This window comes from Malania oleifera, chromosome 12, assembly GCF_029873635.1.
Source record: "Malania oleifera isolate guangnan ecotype guangnan chromosome 12, ASM2987363v1, whole genome shotgun sequence".
In the NCBI taxonomy this organism is placed as follows: Eukaryota; Viridiplantae; Streptophyta; class Magnoliopsida; order Santalales; family Ximeniaceae; genus Malania; species Malania oleifera.
The window spans coordinates 52885688-52910807 of NC_080428.1; the positions used below are offsets into that span (position 1 = coordinate 52885688).

The 25120-nt window shown below is 35.6% G+C and overlaps 1 protein-coding gene and 1 long non-coding RNA gene across 8 annotated transcripts; both read right to left on the reverse strand.

The window, feature by feature from the left end:
- Positions 1-6571: 6571 nt before the first annotated feature.
- On the reverse strand, positions 6572-7465 carry LOC131145168 (uncharacterized). The gene is made up of 2 exons (XR_009134006.1): positions 7381-7465; positions 6572-7230 (listed from the first exon to the last, which is right to left on the reverse strand). It is a non-coding gene; the product is annotated as an uncharacterized LOC131145168 (long non-coding RNA).
- Positions 7466-7556: 91 nt separating this feature from the next.
- Positions 7557-24546, reverse strand: LOC131145167 (uncharacterized). 7 transcript variants are annotated; one of them, XM_058094284.1, is made up of 14 exons: positions 24295-24546; positions 17531-17614; positions 17276-17422; positions 16733-16856; positions 16271-16456; positions 14358-14510; positions 14142-14273; positions 13923-14057; positions 10273-10467; positions 10021-10219; positions 8664-8731; positions 8537-8577; positions 8180-8354; positions 7557-7669 (listed from the first exon to the last, which is right to left on the reverse strand). In XM_058094284.1, the coding sequence occupies exons 3-13, from the start codon at positions 17337-17339 to the stop codon at positions 8326-8328; spliced, it is 1326 nt and encodes a 441-aa protein (XP_057950267.1). In that variant the 5' UTR covers positions 17340-17422; positions 17531-17614; positions 24295-24546; the 3' UTR covers positions 7557-7669; positions 8180-8325. The 7 variants fall into 7 exon arrangements, with proteins under 7 accessions (XP_057950267.1, XP_057950268.1, XP_057950264.1 ...); XM_058094285.1 differs by having other exon boundaries at positions 24278-24545; XM_058094286.1 differs by lacking the exons at positions 7557-7669; positions 8180-8354; positions 24295-24546 and having other exon boundaries at positions 8392-8577; positions 10021-10198; positions 17531-22127.
- Between the last annotated feature and the right edge of the window lie 574 nt (positions 24547-25120).

Below are 25120 nucleotides of genomic sequence, written 5' to 3' on the forward strand. Positions count from 1 at the left end.
TGAAAAGATTTCTACTACTATAATTGACTTTCAAACTTATTATAATAATGATATAAAACCGCTACAGGGTGTGGGATTAGTTATGACCGGTGCGGCGGACTGTAAAACGAACGTCGTTGACGGTTGTGGACACCCGGCTAAATTCAAAAAAAAAAAAAAAAAAAGCCTTCACCCTACAACTATAATCTTGGTGACTTTGATTGTTCAAAATAACCAAAATCTTTAAATAAAATAACACTTTTTCTAATAGTAAAATTTCCCTTCTCAAATTATATATGCTATCAATAATCACTAATGATCATTTTCACTTTATTGATCAAAGAAAAAATAATCACTAACGAACATTTCGGTACATAAAAAAATAAAATGGAATGAAATTATCATTTTCTCTATGTTTGGAGACACTCTAAATTTAGAGTTGCATTGAATTTGGATAAGAAGTAATATAAAATTGTATTAAAAATTATTTAAATCCACCCAAATCCAAATTCAAGACCCGAAATTTATGTTCTCAAAGCAGCGTTCATAAATTTATATATTATATAATTTTTGTTGCATTTCACTTTCAATCCATTTCCCAATTGTTGAATAAAAGAATCATATGTTCATATGGCCCATTGAAATTTTTCATGAAATAAATGTGTTTGAGACTTTTTATAACCAATTTGCCTTGTAAACAATCTCTTTTTTGCTTGTTTATCTATCAACAAATTATAGAGAGCAAAATCAATACAATTTAAATATTTCATTTTAATTTAATAATTGTTTTACAGTTGTTCTCATCAGTGAACATTAATTTTTTTAAAAAAGTTTTATCATTTATTTATATATTTATTTATAAAAATGAAAAATAGAAGCTAATTGATTTGTTACAAGTCTTTATAATTGATGTCTAAATCATGGGGGAACCCACACACATGCACACAAGTACACACACGCACAAAATCTGTGCATCATTTCATACATATCTTGCTCTCTAGAATAGCAAATTTTGCTTCGGGTCAATGTTCTAGTTTAAATTTACCTCAAAGTAATGAGGTAAATTTCACAATAGTCACAAAATTTTATTAGTACTTTCAAAGTGTTTGAATTTCAATTTGTAACATATTATGTGTTGAACTCTACACATAATTTCAACGTCACCAAATGTGCAATGGTTATCTCCTATTAGTTATGTTCTCTAGAATGTTGATCAATAGTTTTTATCAACCTTTATAATAATAAAAAGTAAAAAAAAAAAACAATAACAAACAATATTTAAAACACTATGATCCCTAATTTTACTTAACAAAATTCTAATCTCCTAGCCTCCATTTGGCAGAATGAGTAAATAAAGTGGTAAAGGAGTTAAGTAGGATACAAGAGCTTACTAAGATGGTGGATCAATATGACATAATAACATTCTATTTATAATAGTTCGAGCTCTTTTCTCAACATGATGGCTTCATTTTTCGTTTTTAAAGTCCTAAGCAACCTTCTTGATGACACGACATTATCTAAGCCGCAATCAATGTAAATGATTTCAACCGAGCCTTTTTTCTTGATCCCAGTTGCATTCTCAACACATACAGCTTCATCCAAGCCACCAACCAATGTAAATGGCTTCAACTAAGCTGTTTTTAATGATCCAAGCTGCATTTTCGATATGAGCAATTTCATGTGAGTCGCATTTCAAAATCAAAGTCAATTTCTCATGTAAATGACTTGATCTGAGTTGAAGATTGTGCTAATCTTTGATCAAGCAGCTTTTTCTAAAAAGCCTTATGGCCAAACTACTTTGCCATTTTGTTAAATAGCTCTCTCAATCGTGCTCATAAATCCTTTAGCTAAGTAGTTTTGCTCATTTTCACTGAGCAATGCTCATCAAGTAGGTGTTTGGAAAGCTTTAAGAGCGATACTCATAAAATTTGGTAAGTAGAACTCGTTTCTTAATTACTCATGAGTTGTTCTTATCAAGGGTGTTTTAAGGGCTCATGAGCGTTGCATATCAAATGGGTCATATTTTTGGCGAGCAAAACTCGTTTCTTGATGTCTCATGAGTTGCACTCATTAAATAGACATTTTGGATCTAATGAACAATACTCATCAAATGGGTCAATATTCTGGCGAGTAGAGCTCACTTTTTTATGAGCACTACTCATCAAATAGGCAACATTCTAGCAAGCAAAATTCATCTTTTGTTGTCGCATAAGCAGTACTGATAATATGGGCATTTTTGGGCCTCATGAATGGTGTTCATTAGATAGATCAATATTCTAACAAGCACATCTCGTCTCATGTTGCCTCATAAGTTATGCCCATCAGATGGGCATTTTAGCAAATGGATCTATCTGACGTATTGAATCAATCTTAGTCCTTTTAGGTTATTACTTGTTTGCATTTAAATATTTTTAAAAAAAAAATATCTCGTAATATTATAATAAAGTTGCACTAAGTATCTAATACAAATTAATAGCAAACTTCCACCATTTTTTTCAAGTTGATCAATAAAAAAAAAATTTTGTAAATTTATCCTTAAATACCAACAAGCATTATTTATCAACACCAAAATTATTAAAATCCTCGAGCATGGTTCTTCCTTACTAGATCTAAAATTTTCAAAGTCAATTCCCGATGCATTGGTGATTTTCCTTCTTAGTGACATATCTAAAAAAAGTATTCACAGATTCTATTATGAATAATCCTTCTCTGTGTAGAACTCCTAGAATATCATACATTGCTTCATTGGTACAATTTGTCCCTGCGAAGCGACATCATGTTGCGTGATTAAATTGCTAAAGGTGAATGATCTCCGAAGGGATGATAGGAATCAAAATTATGAGAGGCAGTCATGATCTTTATTAGTTAAAATTTTCCTATCTTCTCATAGACAATGCCAAATTATTGTAGGAAAAAATTTGTTCTTGAGAATTTGGATTAATCATAACCTCAATCACCTACGAAGAATGAAGGAAAATCAACTTGGAGGATTCAGAATGTACTTCAGGGAATTGCTATGATGCCTAAGTTAGGGAATCTCTATGTTTGGTATAATTAGAATATAGATAAGAATAGAATGTCCTGACCTCTCTTATGGGATTCCTTTTATAGGTACTATGGTATGTCCTCATTAATTTTTGTTTTAATGAGTAGTTACAAGGATGGTGAAAGTTACATTTTGACTAGGAACATTTACTAGGGAATATTAATATCCATTTCTCTTCTTTTTTGGTCTTCTGCAAAACATTGTTGAGGTTAACGTAAATATATTGTAAACTTTCAAACTACAAGCATAATCTTTCATGACTTTGAAGTTCAAAATAACCAAAACTCTTAATTAAAATAATATTTTTTTTAATAGTAAAATAATAAAAGTTGGCATGAACCTCAATCCCTCTCCCTTCTCAAATTATATATGCTATTAATAAATAGTAATGAACATTTTGATAGATAAAATTAAAATGTAACAAAATTATCCTTTATAAATTTACATACTATAATTTTCGCTTTATTTCACTTTCAATCCATTTTCCAATTATTGAATAAAAAAATCATATGTTCAATTGGCTAGCCCCATTGAAATTTTTCATAAAACAACTGTTTTGGAGAATTTTTACGACCAATTTGGCTTGTGAACAATCTCTTTTTTCTTTTATCCTATAATAAAAATACCTTATTTATCTATCAACAAATTATAGAGAACAAAATATACAGTTCAAATATTTCATTTTAATATAATGATTATTTAACAGTTATTCTCATCCATGAACATTAATTTTTTTTTTTAAAAAAATTATCATTTATTTATATATTTATTTTGATCCCTCCAAGCTTTGCCCTGGCCAAGCAGTTAGCCATTTTTTATAAAAATAATAAATAGAAGTTAATTGATTTATTACAGTTCTTTATAATTGAAGTTATATATATATATATATATATATATATATATATATATATATATATCTTTTCATATGTATCTTGCTCATCTACAAAAGCAAATTTTGCTTAAGGTCAATGTTCTCATTTAAATTTATCCAACAATAATAATGTAAATTTCCAATAATGGTCTGTTTTCAAATTGGTTGAATTTTAATTTGCAATACACATAATTTCAACATCACCAAATGTGCAATGGTCATCTCCTATTAGATATGGTCTCTAGCATGCAGATCAGTTCTTTTAGTCGACCTTGATGACAATAAAAACTAAAAACTAATAATAAAAATATTAAAAACATTATGATCCCTAGTTTTACTCAACAAAACCCCAATCTCTAACCCTTCAATTGGGAGAATGAGTAAATGAAGAGGTGTTAACTTTTTGAGTCTGATATCTGTTTTGATGCTAACAAAGCATAAGTGTCTTATTTGTGCGTTGAGTACTTAAACAGGTTTTTAATTTGGCATGCACATAAGACAAAGGGAAATAGAAGCCAAGAGGAACTTGAAGATCATACATCTAGCGTATTCCATGAAGGCAGAAGAGTAAAGAAGAAGAAGAAGAAGGCTTTTAGTTTTAAAATGTAAATGCATTTTGTTTTCCATTTGGTCTGTAATAATACATTGCATGCATGATGTGGATGATAGCTCAGAACGATCGTAAACAGACCCTAGGGGGCTAACACATTTCACAGAAAAATCCTTTATCAATAACTAATTGATTAGGGTCAAAAATTAGGGCTAAAATTAATTTGACAAAGATTTCGGTCGACCGAAGGCTTAATTAAAAAGCCTCAGCCAACCAACCTTTTATAGTTTAAATCATCTCGATCAACCGAACTTGCCCTAAGGGCAAAAATGTAATTGCGGTCAAGCTCAGGCGATCGGCCCCTTAAAATGAACTCATTACTTGGCCAACTAACCAATACATTTTGGCCTGTCTTCTGCTCCACGGCTAACCGACCTTATAGTTCAAAAAGGCCCCGAGCGACCAACCTCAAGAATCGGCAAACCGGCCCATGCCTCAACCGACCAAACCAACGAAGGCTAGGAAAGTCGCCCAAGTCAGCTGATCGAACCTGTTTCAAATTTCAAAATTGTTGTGTGTTCGGTCAACCGACACTAAAGGTCGACTGACCGAACCTCTTGAGTAGGAAATTTTTTAACCACTAAAAAGTAATTAATTTCATAATTAAGCATTTTCAAAATACCGAGCGTGTCCCCAACAATCATAATTTTCTCAGAGTCTATATATATCCCTTTCATTTGCTTAATTAGTAACTTTGATTAACTTTCAAATCCTCTCATATCATTTTTTAATCAAAGTTCCCCGACAACATTTTATTGCAAAATTTCTTTTGGGGCAAAATTTTACCACTCCCTTCAACTTTGTTTCACATATTTTTTGAAAAAATTTTCTTTGGAAGAGCATTTATTTTGGACATATATTTTTATATCAAAGTACTTTACTCCCATTCACTTGTTCATCTTGAATATTTTCTTTTGAGAGTAAGACTTGATTTTCTCTATATATTTTCCTTGATAAATATGTTTGGAGAAAACTCTTGATGCTCATGAATCTTGCACATTCATTGCAAGATTTCGTTAATGTGTCTTATTTGCAAGTCTTTTAAAGTCATAACTCTAGTTTCCCTTTGAACATTATTTGAAAAATCATTTTGAGAAATTTCTTGGAATATTGAAAGGAGAACCTTGAGCATGTTTTCGCTTGGAAGGTTTTTCATATTTTTGAAAAGATTATTTTTCATACTCTCGAGATTTAAATTAAAAATATTTAGAGAGAAAAATCACACTCACTTGAGCATTTAGTGAATCCTTGGATTGCGACTCAAGGCAGGGACATAGGCAAGTTTGGTCGAACCCTAATAACATTTCTTGTGTCTGATTTTAATTTTCGCAAATTTAATTTCTATACTTGAATGTTTATGTTTTTATTATTGTGAAAGATTAGGAAATACTAAGCCTGTTATAACTATTTTATTTATCTGCTCAATTTTGTATTGCTGGATTATTGGAATTTGCTTAGATATACCCTCACTATACTGATTGTGTATTTAATTTAACCTAAAAAAAAAAATTTTAAATACTCAATTCACCCCCCTCCACTCTTAGGAATACACCAATTCCAACAAGAGGTAAGGAGTTTGGCAAGACACGAGCTTCCTAAGATGGTGAATTGATATGAAACTATAGCATTCTAGCTATAATATTGGTGAAATTCATCAAACAACAATTATTAGGATCCGTTTGGATCAAGTTTATAGTGGGAAAAAGGAAAATGAGAAAGAAACTCATTTTCCATTTTATTTCTCTTTATATCAAATACTGCAAAAAAAAAAAAAATTGTTCTAATATGATTAAAAATGAAAAAAAATTTAAATGTGAATAGTATATAAAACCAAATATTTGTTCATTGATTTAATATATTTTTTATTTTATTTTCAATTTCCTTGATAACCAAATATGAGAATGTTTTCCTTTCCTGTCCCTCATTTTCATATCATGCCTCATGGTTAAATTGATGTGGGAATAAAATCATCCCTTCTAAAAACTGAAATACATTTTAAGGGCACGATGCAAACAAAAAAACTCGCCAATACACTACAAGACACCCAAACTAAACAACTTGCCGATAAACTAAGGAACGCCGGGACTTCTTCATTTCCAATATTTTTAATATTTGATTTTTGGTGAAATCATAATATTTGGTTAGTCTAAAGTTTTACCCATTTCCTCAAGCCAAAGGCCTGCATTCATACATTCCAAAGGAAAAATGACTTGACAAGCTGAGTGGCCAAAGCCGCCAAACCATCAGTACCTCAATTTCAGTGGTCTCAGCTAAGGTCTATGCCACCTTCAGTCTTGGTTTGATGAACAACCAACCTTTGAGTAAAGTGGGAAAGATCAAAGCTAATCCGTGCACACAGAGACTGAAGATTACCGTGAATTTAATCATGTCATGTATGGGGGAGATGAGCTGATTATATTCTGCCAATCTAGAGACTGAGACTGAGGTTCAACTTTAAAGAAAAATATTAATCCATTATGTGATTGCTGCTCTTTCAACACTTCCATCAGAAAAAGATATGACTCACTCACTGGACTCGGCATCTCAATTTGCAACCAGAATTCAGTAATGGAGTATGTAACTAAAAAAATACTCATACCAATGCAACTTGTGTAGTTCACCTGCTTGAAACGGTTAGTGGGGAAGGCAAATATATGTCATCCAAACCAGAGAATGAACTGCATCTCCGTGAAATTTGCACTGGATGACTAATGGCAACTGAAACTGCGAATGTATAGCCAGGAACTTGTTAGGATTGTATGCACAAGCAGCACACAAAGAAAAGCATTCATATAAAATGGATGGAGAGAGAGAGAGAGAGAGAGAGAGAGAGAGAGAGAGAGAGAGAGAGGGAACTTTATACAACAACTAGACCTTTATTTGACAAGTGTTGTACTGGCTGTTAGGTATGAAATTCCCTGGACATCAGCTGGGTAGCAAATTTCTGAACCATACGAATGTATTCAATCATGAAGGAGTGCAAAAGTATTTCCAAACCACAACAAAAGCAATGGAAATAAGAATGCAAGAGTGAACACAATTGGAAGGATATCTTCTCTTCATAGATTGGATGGTTGAGCATAAGCAGATTATTGTTGTTTACAATAGCTCGGACCAATAATTCCTTCGCTTCCTCGTGCTTCTTTTTCAGCATGTTGCAGATCTGCAGAAACAATCGCATCAAACTTGCTATACTTACCATTTTCTCCATTAAAATACCCATATATATGGTCACTGAAAATAGCATGCTAAATTATTCCATTATTGGAGCACAACCTAACAGTTTAAGCTTTTAGGTGAAATGGTAATCTAACATAGTGTCGGAACTATGGTTGTCAGGTGGTTCTGGTTCTAGTTTTTTTACCCACATTTATTGTGTGGTGGTTAAAAATTAGTTGATTTCCTGTACTGGATGTTATTTACCGTTTGTTTCTCTCAGCTTATGTTTCTTGAAGTTGCATAGACATCAGGCAATAGCAACCACAAGACGATGCCTATCTATGCAACAGTAATTCTATTTGCAACTAGGATTACATAAGGTGTCATGACCATTCTACTTTCTTGCATATAGGTACAAGTTTCCACTGGTTTCTAAAACTCATGTCAGAATGTGTGTTTCATGGTGTAATTACCAACGAAAAAAAAAAAAAAAGTGAATCCATAGCATACGTACATTTTCAAGCTCCTTTGAACATGCTTCGGCCTTCTCAACATTTCCATCATTTTCCATTCCTAAAGGAATTTCCAGCATTGCCATGTTCACTTCTTGGAGAGTATCTGAAGTAGATGCTGTATGGTTAGTCAACATCCATGGCAGTATCATCTACAATGTTTGCATTGCTGCAAACCTGACCAAAATATCCAGGACCACAGTGTGAACATCTATTTGAGATACGGCTTTAACCTTCTCTCTTGAATAAAGATTTAACAGAAAGGATCCCAAAAAAATAAAAATAAAAAGATACAAAAGGCTCATTTGATAGATCCCAAAAATATAAAAATAAAAAGATACAAAAGGCTCATTTGATACACTGTTCAGCAATCAATCCACCTGAAGCTCCCTTCAGTTTTCTGCAGTTTCAAGGCCCCCATATGTCAGTTCAGTGAAGGATCCACAAAACAAAGTTAGCTGCAGACAGAATCTATAGTATGATTACCTGCTTTCATTGGGTGATTCAGAGAGACGTTTTGGTGGGTTTAGGGCCACTGGATCCACATTTGTTTCCTGCAAAACAGCATCTCAAATACAGAAGTCAATTGTGCACATGCATTAATTATTCTACATACTTAGCATCGTATCTCTGCCTTTATTGTGCTTAGCATTAGAACCAAGGCTGTGAAAATCGGGATCCTAGTTAGGACGGCTAGGGTTGTTTGCAGGATCAGATCATAGAATAGGATCAAGGATTGTAGGATTCTACTAAATACATAAATAATTATGAAAAATGCATTTGTATGTTGTTTGTTCATAAATTTCTGTCATAAACCTACAAAATTGGCTAAAAAAAATACAACTATATTCAGTAGGCCCCCATATTACCAAAAAAAATGATGAAGTTTTTAAAGTGTGGCATTTAACTTAATCAAACCGGCTTATAATGAGAATTAAATAATTATAATAAAAAAGAACATATTTTTTTAACTCTAATCAGTAAACAACCATACAGCCTGCATCCATTTTACCTTTTGCAAAAAAGTCTAAGCAAACAAAAGCTAAATGATCAAGCTAGCTTCTATCTAAAATTTCAGCATCCAAATCACCATTTATTCATTAGTATCACAAAGACTATCATCATTAACTTAATCAAGGGCATCATTAAAACATCTATTGTAGAATGCATCAGTATATTATTAATCTATCTTCATTCTTAATATTTCAAGTTTCCATCACTTAATAATCACCAACGAACTAAAAAATAAATTTTTGACTCATAATTAATATGAAATAAACTGCATCACCTTTTAAGTTTTTTCATTTCATATACAAGTTACAAAGGACAAAAACCAAGCCTATATGAAAAATATTTTAGTAAAGAGTTTAAAAATATGAAAGAATGTAGGATCTTACAATCTTACCACATCCTACTTATCAAACCAATCCTATTGATACTACTACGATCGTACCAATTTGTGATTCTATGTATTATCAAGATCGTTTTAGTAGTAACATCACATGATCCTACTATCTGGATCGCGATTTTAACAGCCATGATTACAACCCTTTCAACACACTGTGCTTCCCAAGCCCAGACAAACAGGGAAGTTTGCATCAGGTAAACTATCAGCCAGCATAAAACATTGTTAGACCTCTATGCTATGTAACCTTATCTATTATTAGATGGGTTGTTCCTGCAATCCAAACACTTGAGTATACTGAAAAAAAGGAATCATGTAGCTGGCCTCATTTACTGGGACTTAAGACTCGGAACTTAGTAGTCATTGTTATTGCTGCTGTATACAAAATTTATTTATTAAACAGTAACAGTATAAATAAAAAATTTTACAGGAGAATACCTCTAATGTTTTCCTTTTCAAAGATAAAGTTGGTCTTGTTCGTTTCTCTGGGGTAACAGAAGAGGCTGTCCTGAATGCCACGTGTCCTTGTACTTGCTCGTCTTGCTCTGTCTTTTGCAAGGATTTAGTTCGTCTATGAAATGTAGAACTTGACAGGTCCTTGTTCAAACCCACCGTCCTATAAATATACATGTAACCACTAGACAGATGAATAATAAAGCTGAAAGAATGTGATGAAGCAGTGAACAATACCTTGAACTCTTTAAACTAGACTGGTCAGGTGTCCTCTTGGCAGCTTTAAGAGAAGAAAATTTAATCCCTTCAAGGGAAGAAATACTTAATGTCCGCTTAGATGCCATGCTTGAAACCATAAGTTTAGGATTTACACATTTCTGGGTGCTAGATTTAATTGTCTGCCCAGTTGAGCCAGAACAATTAACTGGAGCACTGCAAAAAATTAACACGGGCTAGTAAAGCTTATATCAACAGATAATCCAGATAATGTTTCATTCAAAGGTCTCGAGTTATGAGATGGAAGAGTTTGATTTTTAACAGACTGAAAGAACTTGTCACACAAGAATAAAGAAGACTAGTCTGGAAAATAGGAAAGACCAAAAGAATAACACAAGAAACTCTCAGACAGCTCTTTTCATTGGAAAAAAATTTCTAACATTTCTACCTTATACATAAATATCAATTTCACAAGTTTGAGATAGATGCACAATTTGCCTATTAGCATGCGACATGAAAGCTTTACATAGGCTTGTTTGAAAGCTCCTTAAGCTTTCATAAACTTAACTAAATAAATCTACTTCTGGAACTACAAAAGTTAAGCCTAAAGTCAGAGTTAATGCCTTCCAGATTTGTTCTTGAGGAGGTATTGCTTTTAATCCTCTATTATTTCACCTGAAGTTGTTCTGACTGACTGCAGTCATTGCTAGTAGCCCCAGGCACATGATGAAAATTCTCATAAATTACTCGGGAATATTGATACTACACTTTAACATTTTATTGGATTCAAAATTGAAACCTGTGAACAATACATTTTTGGTATTTTTTGAGATAAAAAAATATAAATTAAAAGAGAACAAATAAAAGGACAAAGAAAGGGTCCACCAAAATAAAAAAGAAAAAATTACAATACAGCTGCTCTTCAATCCCTTTGTTGGCCAAGCAACGTCATCCCCCCAACCACTCAAAAAAAAAATTATTACTCTATCCCATAACAAACAAGGAGAGGTTGTACTATCCTTGAAGATTCTTGTGTTAAAACCGCACAACTCCATAATGCGCTTTCCTTTCTACTCTTTCCATAGCACCAATGCATCACTGGCAAGAAATCACACACAACCTGATGCTTCATGAAAAAAAACGTAGATGGTTTGAAACCTGAAAATGAAGAAAAGGGGTGCATTTTGATTCAACCAAAAGCCTTGTAGGTCTTCTAACCTATAACAAATTATGCATGGTAATCCTACTAAGCGTCACAGTCCAGAGAAAATCCAAATCTAAAAGGAAACATTTGTCTTTCAACTGAAATTCATATATATATATATATAGGGAGGCAGAGAGAGAGAGAGAGAGAGAGAGAGAGAGAGAATTAAAAAACTGCAGGAGAGAAAAGATGGGAGGCTGGAGGAGTTGCTGGATAGAAACTACCAGAAACTGCCAAGAGACGGCAACAGAATTCAGAAATGAGAATGAGTTGAGAGAGTTATGGGAGAGAAAAGAAGAGGATGGGAGGTTGGAGGAGTTGCAAGACAGAAACTGCCAAGAGACAGCACAGAATTCAGAAATAAGAGAGGTGAGAGAATTATGGGAGAGAATTAAGAGAAGAAGAAAAAGAGAAGGAGAAGAGAAACAGACAAGAAGAAGAGGGCAGACTGCCGCTGGGCAGCAGGGAATTTTGGACAGAACAGGAGATCAGAAACAGAGAAGAAAGAAGAAGAGAAGGAAGAAGAGGAAGGGACAAGGAGAAGAGTGAGAGAGAATGGGTGGATTGAAATGGAAGAATGGAGATCGTGGTTGGGCTCGTGAAGGGAGAGCCCCAATTGGTAGAAAAAAACCAACAACCCCTTGGGGTTATCCTGCACTTGGTAGAAGAAGTAGAAAAGGGAATAAATATAGTGATATTTTGATTCTTGTCACCGTAGTAAATAGGAGATTAATTTGAGTTTTTTCTTCGTCTTTACAAAAGCAAAAGAAAATAATAAAAAATATTAAGTAATTCAAAGAAAAAGGGCAGCATCAAGGTTCTGCAGCCATGGAGAAATTAGAAGAGAAGAAGGAAGGGGAAGGGAGGAGAGGAGATATCAGGAGGAAACTCACGTTCGCTTCAATTCACATTCATCGGTAACTTCCTACAACATGGCTTTCATACACTATTTATAAGAAACCCTCTTTACATGAAATCACACTTAAACCCCTAAAACAACATTACATTACGAATATACCCCTACTTTACACAAATATTACAAACAATCCCCAAATACACATAATCCTACACTTATTAATACTGAACACAGATAATAAACTACTAACCACACATAATAAACTACTAACTTAACCCCCCAATTCCTTAACCCAACTCTTCTTAATCATTTTCCAAAAAGGATCTTCCTTAGGCCTTACTTTTTGTCCTGCATCCCCTGATTGGTGCATTGGGAAGAAAAAGCTCAAAAAGGCGAGGCACAATCATCCTCAACAAAATCTCACCCACCGAAACATCCTTCTAGAGTCAAATCCTATTGCCATTACCCACTCTGAAATGGGTACAGACAAACAAGCAACCTGAGAAAGAAACATCTTGGGTCTCACATGGAAAACAATGCCACTCCCTATAGCATCCCACCCATTCCAATGAATTCCATCCTACTAATCATACCATGTGCTATAGAGAATTAACCTCTAAGGAGAACGAACCTCCACAACCATTTTCCAATTAGAGAGATGTTTTTAGATACCACATTACTAAGCCCCAATCTTCCTTCAGATTTAGGTCCTTCTTAACCATGTCACAGGTAACAGCATGGTCCCTCTTATTCTCCCCAAAACCAGACCAAAGAAACCATGCATCAACCTCTCTAGTACCCTAAAAACACTCATGGAAACTCTAATAAACAGTAAGAAATAAATGGGCATATTGGATAGGGAAGCGCTAATATGTGTAACAACATGGTCCTTCTTATTCTCCCCAAAACCAGACCAAAGAAAGTCATGCATCAACCTCTCTAGTACCCTAAAAACACTCACGGGAACTCTAAAAAACAACAAGAACTAAATGGACCTACTGGATAGGGAAGCACTAATAAGTGATTTCATCCCCCAAGAGATAAGCATGCCTCTTCCACCCCTTTAACCTCCAACCCGCCCTCTCAACCACAGGGCCTCAAAAAAGCCATTGAGGTAGGATTGCCTCCAAGAGGTAGACCTAGACAGAAAAGCAGCCAATCTAAAGAAATGCAGCCCACCAGGCCTCAAACCCCCCTAAATCACAACCAACCAAATTATTGTGGGCCACCCGGCCCACCCTACTCTACAGGGTCTCAAAAAAGCTATCGAGATAGGATTGCCTCCAGGAGGAAGACCTAGATGGGAAAGCAGTCAATCTAAAGAAATGCAGCCCAACAGGCCTCAAACCCCTCTAAATCACTACCTCAAATTAACGCCGGCAAACCCACTCTTGGACAACTTGATATTTAATCCCAACATATTTTTGGGTCAACAAAAAAAGTGCCTTTCCGAATTTCACAACATTATCCTCGAAACAACATAGTATCATCAGCAAACTCACAGAATTGGTTTTAAATGATGAATATATGTGAGAGTGTGTGTGTGTGTGTGTGTGCATTCCTATTTCCACAGCGCAGATTCAAGACAAGTCAAAGCATAACATGGCTGACCTGGAAGTTTTTTGAACATTAACTTTTTCACTTCCCAGCAGAAGAGGTTCACCTTGTGTTACATCTTTATCATGTGGACCAGAACAGCCAACCAGTTTGCTCCCATTTTGTGCATCATCAGAACACACTCTGTCCCTGTTAAAAAAATGTCATGACCACTGTAATATGATAATGAAAACAGCACTTAATGAACATTATATACGTAAATTAATACCTTACCTAATACTGCTAAGATCATTAACACTATTTTCATTTCCCAGTAAAGCATGTTTCTCATCTGTTATTTCTGTACTATGTGATCTCACTACTGGTTTGTTCCCAATTGGTGTATCATCAGCATTGAATTCCTCCCTGTTAAAATTAGGGTGGTTCAATCCATTAATTCAGTAAAATACCATTTATTAATGAAAGCATGCTATTGCAAGCATGATTCACCTTCTCTCATCAGCAGAACTTAAATGTGTTGTTCCAACACTTTTGCCGCCACGTGAGACAATATTAGAACAAGTTGATGATGCTTGATGCAATTCTTCAAATCTCTTAAAAAACTTTGAATCGATGACTCTACTTTCTTTTTCCAATTTATCACTGCAACAAATGAAGAGTAATTGAGCAATAAATGCTTAAATTAAGATGCTGTGCTCTTCATCAAAGCTAAGCTTGACATGATTTAAGAAACACACTCACTGAACATAGAGCATGTCTTTTTTTTTCTTCATATTCCACTAAAATTTAGGGAGACCAAGGAATGGGCATGAGCAGTTAACACAAAGGAACCTTCTCAGTGTTTATAATTTCCAGACAACATTATCCATTTGTGTTATAGAGGAATTTGTGTGTCTTAGAGCTGAATGGAAGAAAAATGATCATCTAGCCAGCTGCAGGTAGCTGGGATCAAGAGATGATTGAATTAGATAGATGCATCTGCATGTTTTCTGATTTTGTTCCATATATTTGAAGCTGGCTTACTTGGGAATAAATAGAAAAGAACTCAGCAGCTTCTCATCATTTCAGTTTATTTCAAACATCATGCATCTTAAAAATTAAATCAATGGACCAGGAAGATTATGGAAAACAACAAAGCTAAAGGCTAATGGATTGTCTAACTTGTTCAATGGGGCCAGAAAAAACTTCGAAGTTGAGTTGTGATTTTCTTGGTGGGCCTTTGAACCATGCAGAGCGCTCTTCGAGACACTTATAATGGAAGTATCTTCAAGTCCCGAGTCACCTTGGTTTGGTTCAGGGTCATCTTTGCTTCCCAACAGAGCATGATTATGATTGCCCAATGCATTCCCTTCACCATTACTGTTCTGTGGTCCTACAAGGAGCGGTAACAATGAATCCTTTAATGGTGACTTTTCATGATTAGGTCTCAATCCAGTTACAGTTTTAGCACTGATAGTCTGCTCTCCATCTGAGTTTCCATTTACTTTTGTGTCCAGCACACACACTTCTGTTTGTAATTCTGAAACAGTATGTTGAATTGAATCGTTGCCAGATGCAGATTGAACAGGCAAACCCCCATTGATCTGCTGAGCATATGTTTTAGTGGAAACTGTCCTCTCTAATGGTTGATTTTCTTGGTCTGTCTCTTCTGCATTGGAAGTTGTTCTCTCTACTAACATCTCTGCTCCAGGTGACATACCTAGATTAGCAGATGTGGATTTTGAAGGACAATTGTCATCCCTAGAATCAAGATTTCCATGACCATCCACTGGAGTCTCAACCTTTGAAGTGGTGCCACTCCCCAGTGGTGGAAGTTCCAAGATTGTGCTATCATCAAATGCACTAGTACCTTCAGCGAACTGGTTTTTAGATCCCTTTGAAGTGCTCTCACTTTTATCCAAATCTGCTGAGCATATGTTTTAGTGGAAACTGTCCTCTCTAATGGTTGATTTTCTTGGTCTGTCTCTTCTGCATTGGAAGTTGTTCTCTCTACTAACATCTCTCCTCCAGGTGACCTAGATTAGCAGACGTGGATTTTGAAGGACAATTGTCATCCCTCGAATCAAGATTTCCATGACCATCCACTGGAGTCTCAACCTTTGAAGTGGTGCCACTCCCCAGTGGTGGAAGTTCCAAAATTGTGCTATCATCAAATGCACTAGTACCTTCAGCGAACAGTTTTTAGATCCCTTTGAAGTGCTCTCACTTTTATCCAAAGCAACTCCTTTATTGTCTTGGCTTTTATTTGATTTTTTTTCTTCTTTCATCAAGCTTGAATCAAAACTGAAACTACCCAACCCAAAACCAAGGAGAAGTTTCAATTAAGCAATTGGAAAACTTGGACACATACATATACACAATAAAAACTTGAATGGTTCCTAGAAAGATTTTTCTCTGCTTACTCATTAAAATCAAAGGAGAAGGCAAAATGGTCTTGCTTTGGTTGAAGATTTCCACTGGTTGAATCTTCTGATCTTTCCTTGGCTTTTCCAGTCTTTTTTGGTTGGCAAGAGAAATCAAGGTCTGGCATATCTACTTTGAATGATGATATCTTGTCAAAACCGCCATCAAGATTGAAATCCATATCCCTAGAGAACATGTTGCTTCATGAGTAACAATAGCAATGCCACAACCATGCATTTATCAGCCATATATCAAAAGATTCATGAACATACATTTTAACACATTTCTGTGCCAGACATCCTATTGAAAAATAAGAGAATGATTCTCATTGATCATCAATGTCACACACATGCCAATTGTTGCTTTTTGTAGAAAAATCATCAAGGTTGCGAAAGAAGATCACCTTTTGGACCCATAATTTCACATATAAAGAAAAAACATATTGACATCTTAGCACTTACAGTTTATCAAAGCTAAATGTCTTTTTCTTGCCCTGGGTGACTGTTTCAAAGTCAAAATCCATTGCATCATCTGTCACAGACATAGACTTCCACGAGCTGAGAAATTCCTTTCCAATTTCCTCATCTGTTTCATTGGGAAGTAGAATCTCATTACATGAACCATTACCATTTCAATCTGGAAATGTCTAAGCCATGAAAATTATAGAGCAACATTATCGCAGCATTTAACACTAAAGCCTACATACAACCAGATGTACATGTCCTCTTCCACTCATCCACTCTAGAGCTACATGCCCTATTAAAGGTTTTTTTTAGAATTTTTTCCCTACTTCCTCTATCTATTTCTTGTTTTTATGTGTCCTTCCAAGCCTTCAACTTATTTTCTGTTGATCATTTATAACTACCTCAATTGTTGCAATGCTCTTGCAAGATGAGAAGCACCCTCTGCTTTTTCATTATATGACACTTGTAATTCCCACCAGAGAACATAAAAAATATTATGTTAGTATTTCTTGATATGCACTTGTGCAAAGGGCAAAATACCTTGAGAAGGGGTTTTCTTCTTTGCATCAACAGAGGAAGAAGCTCCCTTTTGTGAGTCAGACATTTGTGTAGATAGATAAATCTTTTGCTAGATGTGTGCAAACGACCACTGTCAGATAGGAGCTCCATTGGAAGGATGACCTTTAACTATATTAACATACAACAGCAACAGAAACAACCAAGCCTTAAGTTGCACTAGGTGTATTACGGAAATAAATACTGCAGCAGATCACAGCAAATCAAGTGTAACCGCACCTTGATTACAGGAGTCCCCAATGGCTACAAAATTATTTGCTTTCCATGTATATCTCATTAATACATTTCCTTGTTTATAGTTTCCTGTAAATCCGATTCTATAGACATTAGACAGCTGTAAACAGATCCTCAACAATTGTACAGTTACTTATATAAATATCTCCAGCATTCTTGTTTTATCATTTATGGTATCAGAGCCAAACATAACCTCCGCTTTTCCTATCAGCAGCTTCAGTTGCAACATTGAAAAAAATAAAAATATATATATAATAAATAAAAAATAAATAAAATAATTAAAAAAAAAAACTTCCAGAATAGGCAAGATGGTGGCCCCAAAGGGAGGGGGAGGGGGTTTGAATTTCAAACCAGCTTCTTAACATGCAGTCCATTCAAATGACTTACCCTTAGGGTTCAATTCAAACCTCAAAATTTAACTCTGATTGTGAGTATTTCCCACATGATTCGCGTTTTCACACAAGACACACTTATTCCCAAGCTATTAGCACAAAAAATCAGAAGTTTCAACAGAAAATTTCAAGCTATGCATCTTAGTATTCTTTGCAAACAAAGCACATGAAATGAACTAAAAAAAACTCAGTCTAATTTTTTCCATAAGTTATGTTTATTCTACTTCACAGTTTCTAGCTGTAGGGTCAGGGCATACCCTCAGTTTTTAGCTGCAAAAAGTGGAAAAAGTAAATAAAAAGATTCATAAGAAGCATTGAAGAAGAAATGAACAGTACACCTGAAATCAGAATGAATAATTTCTGTATTTCTTGAATTGATTTTTGTACAACCACAACTCTCTATATACAATACAATCGCATATTAACAAGGAAAGAATTGCCTAGAATAAATGCATAAAATATGCCCAATAAATCCCTATACAATCTCTCATATTATTGACCCTTTATTCTCGGAATTCTCTAATAATGTTCAGGATTTCTACACTCCCCCTCAAGTTGGATCATAAATGTTGATCATATCCAACTTGTATGTGAAATCATCAAAACTTTGTCGAGGTAGTCCTTCAGTGAAAATGTCGGTTGTTTGTTCTTTGGTAGGAACATAAGTCATGCAAATGGTTCCTTCTTCAAATTTTTCCTTAATAAAGTGTCTGTCCACCTTTACATGTTTGATTCTGTCATGCTAGACTAGATTGAGAAAGATGCGAATGGCTGCTTTGTTATCACAATAGAGTTTGATAGGGAACTTTACCGTGACATGTAACTCCTCTAAGAGTTTCCCTAACCGCAGTCCTTCACATATCCCTTGTGCAGTTGCCCTGAATTCAACCTCAGCATTACTTCGAGCCACTACATTTTTTACTCATCCAAGTCACCAAATTTTCCCATACAAAGGTGCAATATCTGGTGGTAGACCTTCTATCTTCTGTTGATCCAGCCCAATCTACATCTGTGAAAACTTTTACTTCCTTACTTTCACACGCCTTGAAGAGGGGTCATTTGCTCGAAGAGCCCTTGAGATACCTAAGGATCTTGTACACGGCATCAAGGTGAGTCTTTTTGGGTGAATGCATGCGTTGGCTTACCACGCTAACTGCAAATGCAATGTCGAGTCTGGTATGTGATAGATAAATGAGTTTACCAACCAATCTTTGATACCTCTCCTTTTCAACTGATATTCCACAGGACCGCAGTATTCAATTCTCTTTACTGCTTCAATGGGGATTTCACTAGGTTTGCATCCAAGCATGCTAGTTTCAGTTAGGAGATCAAGGATATACTTTCGCTGAGAGACACTGGTACCCTTTTTTGATCTAGCAACTTCCATTCCTAAGAAGTATCGCATTTGTCCCAAGCCTTTAAATTCAAATTCAGCAGCTAGGACTTTCTTTACATTCTCAATGTCAAGTTGCTGCAGTGCCCAATCCAAGTTGGTTGCCAAGGACAGGAGGACCCGAACTGTATTCAATTTTGCCATTGGTGCAAATGTCTCCGTGTAGTCAATGCCTTAGGTCTGTGTAAACCCTTTTGCAACAAGTCAGGCTTTATACCATTCAACTGTCCCATCAGTTCTATTTTTCACTGTAAAGACCCATTTACAACCAACAGGTTTCTTCCCTCTCGGCAAATTCGTAACGTACGAAGTTCCATTCTTTTCTAGAGCCCACATTTCCTCCATTATAGCTTCCCTCCATTCCAAAATCTTCAAGGCTTCCTAGATATTTTTTGGAATTTTTATCCTGTCAAGGTTAGAAGTAAAAGCACAATATTCTGTAGACAAGATTTTATAAGACATGTATTTTGACCAGGGATATTGAGTACATGACCTAGTTTGTTTTCTGACTGCAATGGGTAAATTGAGATCATCCTGTGCAGGTTTATCAAAGGGGTACTCAAGATTACTTGAAGACATTACCTGATCAGGAGTGGATGAAGACTCATGGTTGCTTGGATCTATCATCGATTCCGACTCTTTGGGTGCTTCAGGTATAAGATTCTCTGTGTCCTTTAATTTGGCTTTCTTGAGCACACAAGTATCTCCTTGTTATATTGTTTTCCTGCATCTCCCCCTGAATTCAAGTTTTCTTCTTTATTTGGCAAGTTAGAAGCATTTTTCAAGACAAGCTCAGTGTTTGGTACAGGTGCAATAACAAAGATATTGAAATCCAAAACTTGAGTTTCTTTACTACCCAAAGTCTCCCCCTGAAGTGAGGGTTTTTGGAAGTAAGGAGTAGTTTCAAAGAAAGTAACATCGAGACTAACGAATACCCTTTTTGTTGCAGGATCATAACATTTGTACCCTTTTTGGGTAGGAGAATAGCCAAGAAAGACACACTTGAGGGCGCGTGGATCTAGTTTATGTCGATGATGTATATGGACAAAAGCAGTACAACCTAACACTTTTGGAGAGAGATTTGAGCTAAGGCGGGAGTTTGGAAAAAATGCCTAGAATTTTTGAAGAGCTGAAGCAAAAGAGAGAACTCGACTAGGCATTATGTTGATGAGATAGGTAGCTGTGAGAATGGCATCCCCCCAAAACATTTTTGGCATATTGGTAGTAAACAACAATGCACGAGCTACCTCAAGGATATGTTTATTTTTCCGTTCGGCAACCCCATTTTGTTGGGGTGTGTCGACACATGAACTTTGATGTATTATTCCATGTTCTTGTAAATAATTTCCCAGAATATGATTAAAATATTCAGTGCCATCTGTACGCATAATTTGAATTTTTCAGTGAAATTGTATTTGAATCATGGAATTAAAATTGATAAACACAAAACGCACTTCAATTTTGTCTTTCAACAAGTATACCCAACAAATACGAGTATGATCGTCAATGAAAGTAACAAACCATTTTGTGTGGGTACAATTGAGAGTGTTAGATGGGCCCCATACATCACTGTGAATCATAGTAAACAGTGATGTTGGTTTGTATTTGGATTTTGGGAAAGAAGTACGATGGTGTTTTGCAATTTCACAAATTTCACATTGAAAATAAAATGATGTTTTATTCAACAAATGGACGGAAATAACTATCTCAAATACTGGAAATTGGGATGACCCATTCTAAAATGCCATAAGAAAATAATACTATCCTTAGGAATAGATGCAGAATCACAACTAGCAATTTGATATTGTTCACTAATAGTAGCCTCCTCAAAGTAGTAGAGTCCCTCATATTCCTTAGCACTGCCAATCATCTTCCTCGATGATAGGTCCTGAAAAACACAATAAGAGGGAAAAAATTTAGCAAAACAATTGGAATTTTCAGTTAACTGGCTAATGAATAGTAAGTTGCAGGATAAATTAGGAACATGAAGAATAAACTCCAATGTGATGGAGTCAAAAGAGTCGGATATTCCCTTTGCCCGCGACAGACAAGAGTAATTCATCTGCAATTTTAACTTTCAAATTTCCAGCATAGGATGAATATGATGAAAAAAGATGATAGGCATCGATCATGTGGTCAGAGGCACCAGAATCAATAATCCAAGGAGTTTTGGATCTACAATTTATACTCGAGGCTTGCAAAAAATTACCTCTTTGGGCTAAAGAACCTAAATAACTATTTGTGGAAGATTGACCCGAAGTCTAAAAGGTAGAGAACATTTTGTAGAGTTGTTCCAACTGCTAGGAGTTAAATGCGCCACTTGAATTGGAATTATTATTGCTTTTCTCCCCTTGAGGTCTTTCAGCTTGTTTGTCAACCGTGGCTTGGTAGCCACGATTTTTGTTGCCTTGCCGTGGCTTCCAATTAGCTGGTTTCCCGTGTATCTCCCAACATGTCTCCTTAGTGTGGCCAGTTTTTTGATAGTGTTCACACCAGGGGCATCCTTTATGTTGTCTTGAACTAGATCCTGGAATAGTCCCTCGAGATACCAAGGAACACATTTCTGGTCCAGTATGATCAGTAGAGACTGTCTCCTTCAGCATCACCTTACGCCTACTTTCTTCTCATCTCACTTCTAAGAAAACTTCGCATGTTGATGGTAAGGGACAATGACCTAGAATTCTTCCATGAAAATCATCAAGGGTCCGATTCAAACCAGTAAGAAATTCAAACACCCGTTCATTTTCGAGGCGTTTTTTTATATCGAACACTATCTCCCGAGCATTCCCACTCTTCTTCATAACTCAGATCAAGTTCCTGCCAAAGAGCAGTCATCTCCATATAATACTACGTAACGTCCCGTTCTCCCTGTTTCATTTGCCACAGTCTCGTCTTAAGCTCGAAGATCTAAGACGAGTTTTTGGCGTCGGAGTAGGTTTCACGAACGGCATCCCAGACGTCCTTTGCTGATGGCAGGAAGAGATAGGTCCTCCCGATCGACAGCTCCATGGTGTTTACTAGCCACGCCGTGACCATGGAGTTCTCCGATTTCCATTTCTGAAGGGCGGCAGTTTCTATTGGGGCAAGTCTCCATGTCTCCGCCGGTAAGAAATCCCAACTTTCCCTTACCATCAATCACAAGTTTGATCGATTGTGCCCATTCTCGATAGTTCTTGCCATTCATCTTCTCCACCGTTAGCTGGAAGGACAAGTTGTCGAGTCCTGTTGAGCCTACGGTGGAGACGGCTTTGTTCTCCCCTTCGTGAGATTCAAAGGTCATTGAGCCTCTGCTTTGGCCGGTGGTTTCCACCATTGATAGCTAGGTTTACTCTTCTAGCTCTGATACCATGAAATCAGAATGAATCATTTCTGTATTTCTTGAATTGATTTTTGTACAACCACAACTCTCTATATATAATACAATCACATATAACAAGGAAAGAATTGCCTAAAATAAATGCATAAAATCTGCCCAAAAAATCCCTATACAATCTCTTGTATTATTGACCCTTTATTCTCGGAATTCTCTAATAATCTTCGGGATTTCTACAACACCAAAATGGATAGAGATGACTGTACATTGCATTCTAAAAACTATGGCAGCAAATAGAAAATTCAGTCCTCGCCAAAATGATTAGGTAGCTGAAGGTGACACAAAAACAGAAAGCAGGCATAGACTTTCTCACATGATTAAAATTTCTTGTTAGATCTGTGAGGCAATATACACACCAAATAATTATATTTTATCAATATTTGATTAGATCCTAATTATGCCGAAGGCATAGCTCATAGTTGGGTTCTATATGATCCCTATTTTTTTTATTATAGTTTCTACTAATAAGAATCTGAGTAGACAACACAACAACAGCAACAACAAGCCTTAAGGCCCACTGTATGGGTTAGCTACATGAATCCTTTTCCACCAGCCCACACAATCGATGGCATTTTCCACAAACAGCTTGAGAGCTATTAAATCCTTCCTCACAATTCAAGACAAACTTCAGTTAAGAAAAACTAACAAAATTCATAAATAAATAAATAAGAACCAGCACCTGTTGATCATGCAAGGAAAAATGGCAATGAATGTAGGGAAAAAATATAAACAATAAAAATAACAAAAACATCAACTGCACTTTCGCAAAGAATATCAGAGTCTCAATCACTTCACAAAGAAATCACAAGCAGTGGCAATTAATTGACGCAAATTAACAAATCAAAAAGATAATTTAGCATTCGCACTTATGATCCATACAACATGATTCCTGAAGCTCAGTAACATTTGTCTCCAAGTACCAGAATGTCTAAAGCCAGATTAAATGGGAGAAATTATAATAAATAGAAAGCAATGAGAAATATATATATATGATCTATGGAATGAATTTTTCTAGCTTACAGTGTAGCAATTGAAAAATATCAACTCAAAACAGTCCACAAACAAAAAGGCAAAACAGATGCATTGAAATACAGATAAAAGTAAAGCTACTGCGATGCGCAGTTGATGAAGCAGACAGATCTGATGATCAGAATACAACCAAATTATCTAGGCATAGAGTTCTTCGCTAACAAGTATATATAACAAACATAATAAAGTAACCAAAGCTAAAGCGCAGAAATTCTGGAAATAAATCTAAAGTCTAAACAACATGCTGTTACCCAAGATTTTCTGCCAAGAATTTACAATCTGCAGCCTAAATTGCACAAAACAATCAGCTAGTGCAATGTCGGACAGGTCAGTAATGTAACTTTCAAATATCAATAAGATTCCACTATCAAGCTAAATTAAGCTGATCTACAAACTTCCTACTAGTTTGATGCGCGCAATTAAGCTAACTAAACATGAAAGACAAGAAATTTAACCAAACATACGATAAATGCAAAAATCGAAGGACAAGCAACTCCGAGTCCAACAATTTTTTCGGATCAAAAACAACAACAATAATGTAAAACCTAGATGCTCGGAAAACCTATGAGCTGTTGAATCGTTAGCGATGATACAGTCACATCGTTCTTGAACCAAATCAAAGCTCGTAGTGATGTGCAAAATCCAATGTGAGGGAAGGAACTTCGTAGAGAGTGTACTTGACAACGAGAGCGATCGAGCGAGAAAAGGTGCACTTCCTCATTTTGATTGTCCGTTCGAATCAGTGCTATATTTATACTACGAAGAGGCGCGGACCAGCAAGGGGAAGCTGTTCCGCCTTCCGGCCTTCTGAAGAAAGATTGCTCGGATGAGACCGAGACAGCTGGGGGTTTGTTCTACAAATATGGGTCGTGCAACGCACGTGGTACCACGTACTTGCCCATCTTCACTAAAAAGCTGATTAGCATATTATATGGACATGTTGCTCGTCTATAGCAACATGAGCAAATTGTTTCTTCTCAAATACATGCTAGATAGCATATTTAACAATTCAAATTTGTTGACCCTTGAAAATAGATTGCTATTTCAAAGATCAATTTTTTTGAAGGTTGGTGAAAAAATTTTCTTACTTTTTATATATAAAATTAAAAATAGATTCTATGAAAATCTTGATAAAATCTCTCCGACACTTATATTAGCCAATATTTCTCATATCAAAGTGTAAAAGATATAAGATGAGAAGAATGGAGAGAATTCATTCCCCATGTTTCTTTGTCAAGGTAGATAGTAAAAATTTATTATCATGAGTATGTGGATTCGCTTATTAGAGGTAGATAATTAAGATAATTTATGAACTAAGTGTTACCTGTGAGCATCCAGATGAAAGTGACACCAAAGATTTAACGTGGTTCGGTCAATAACGACCTACA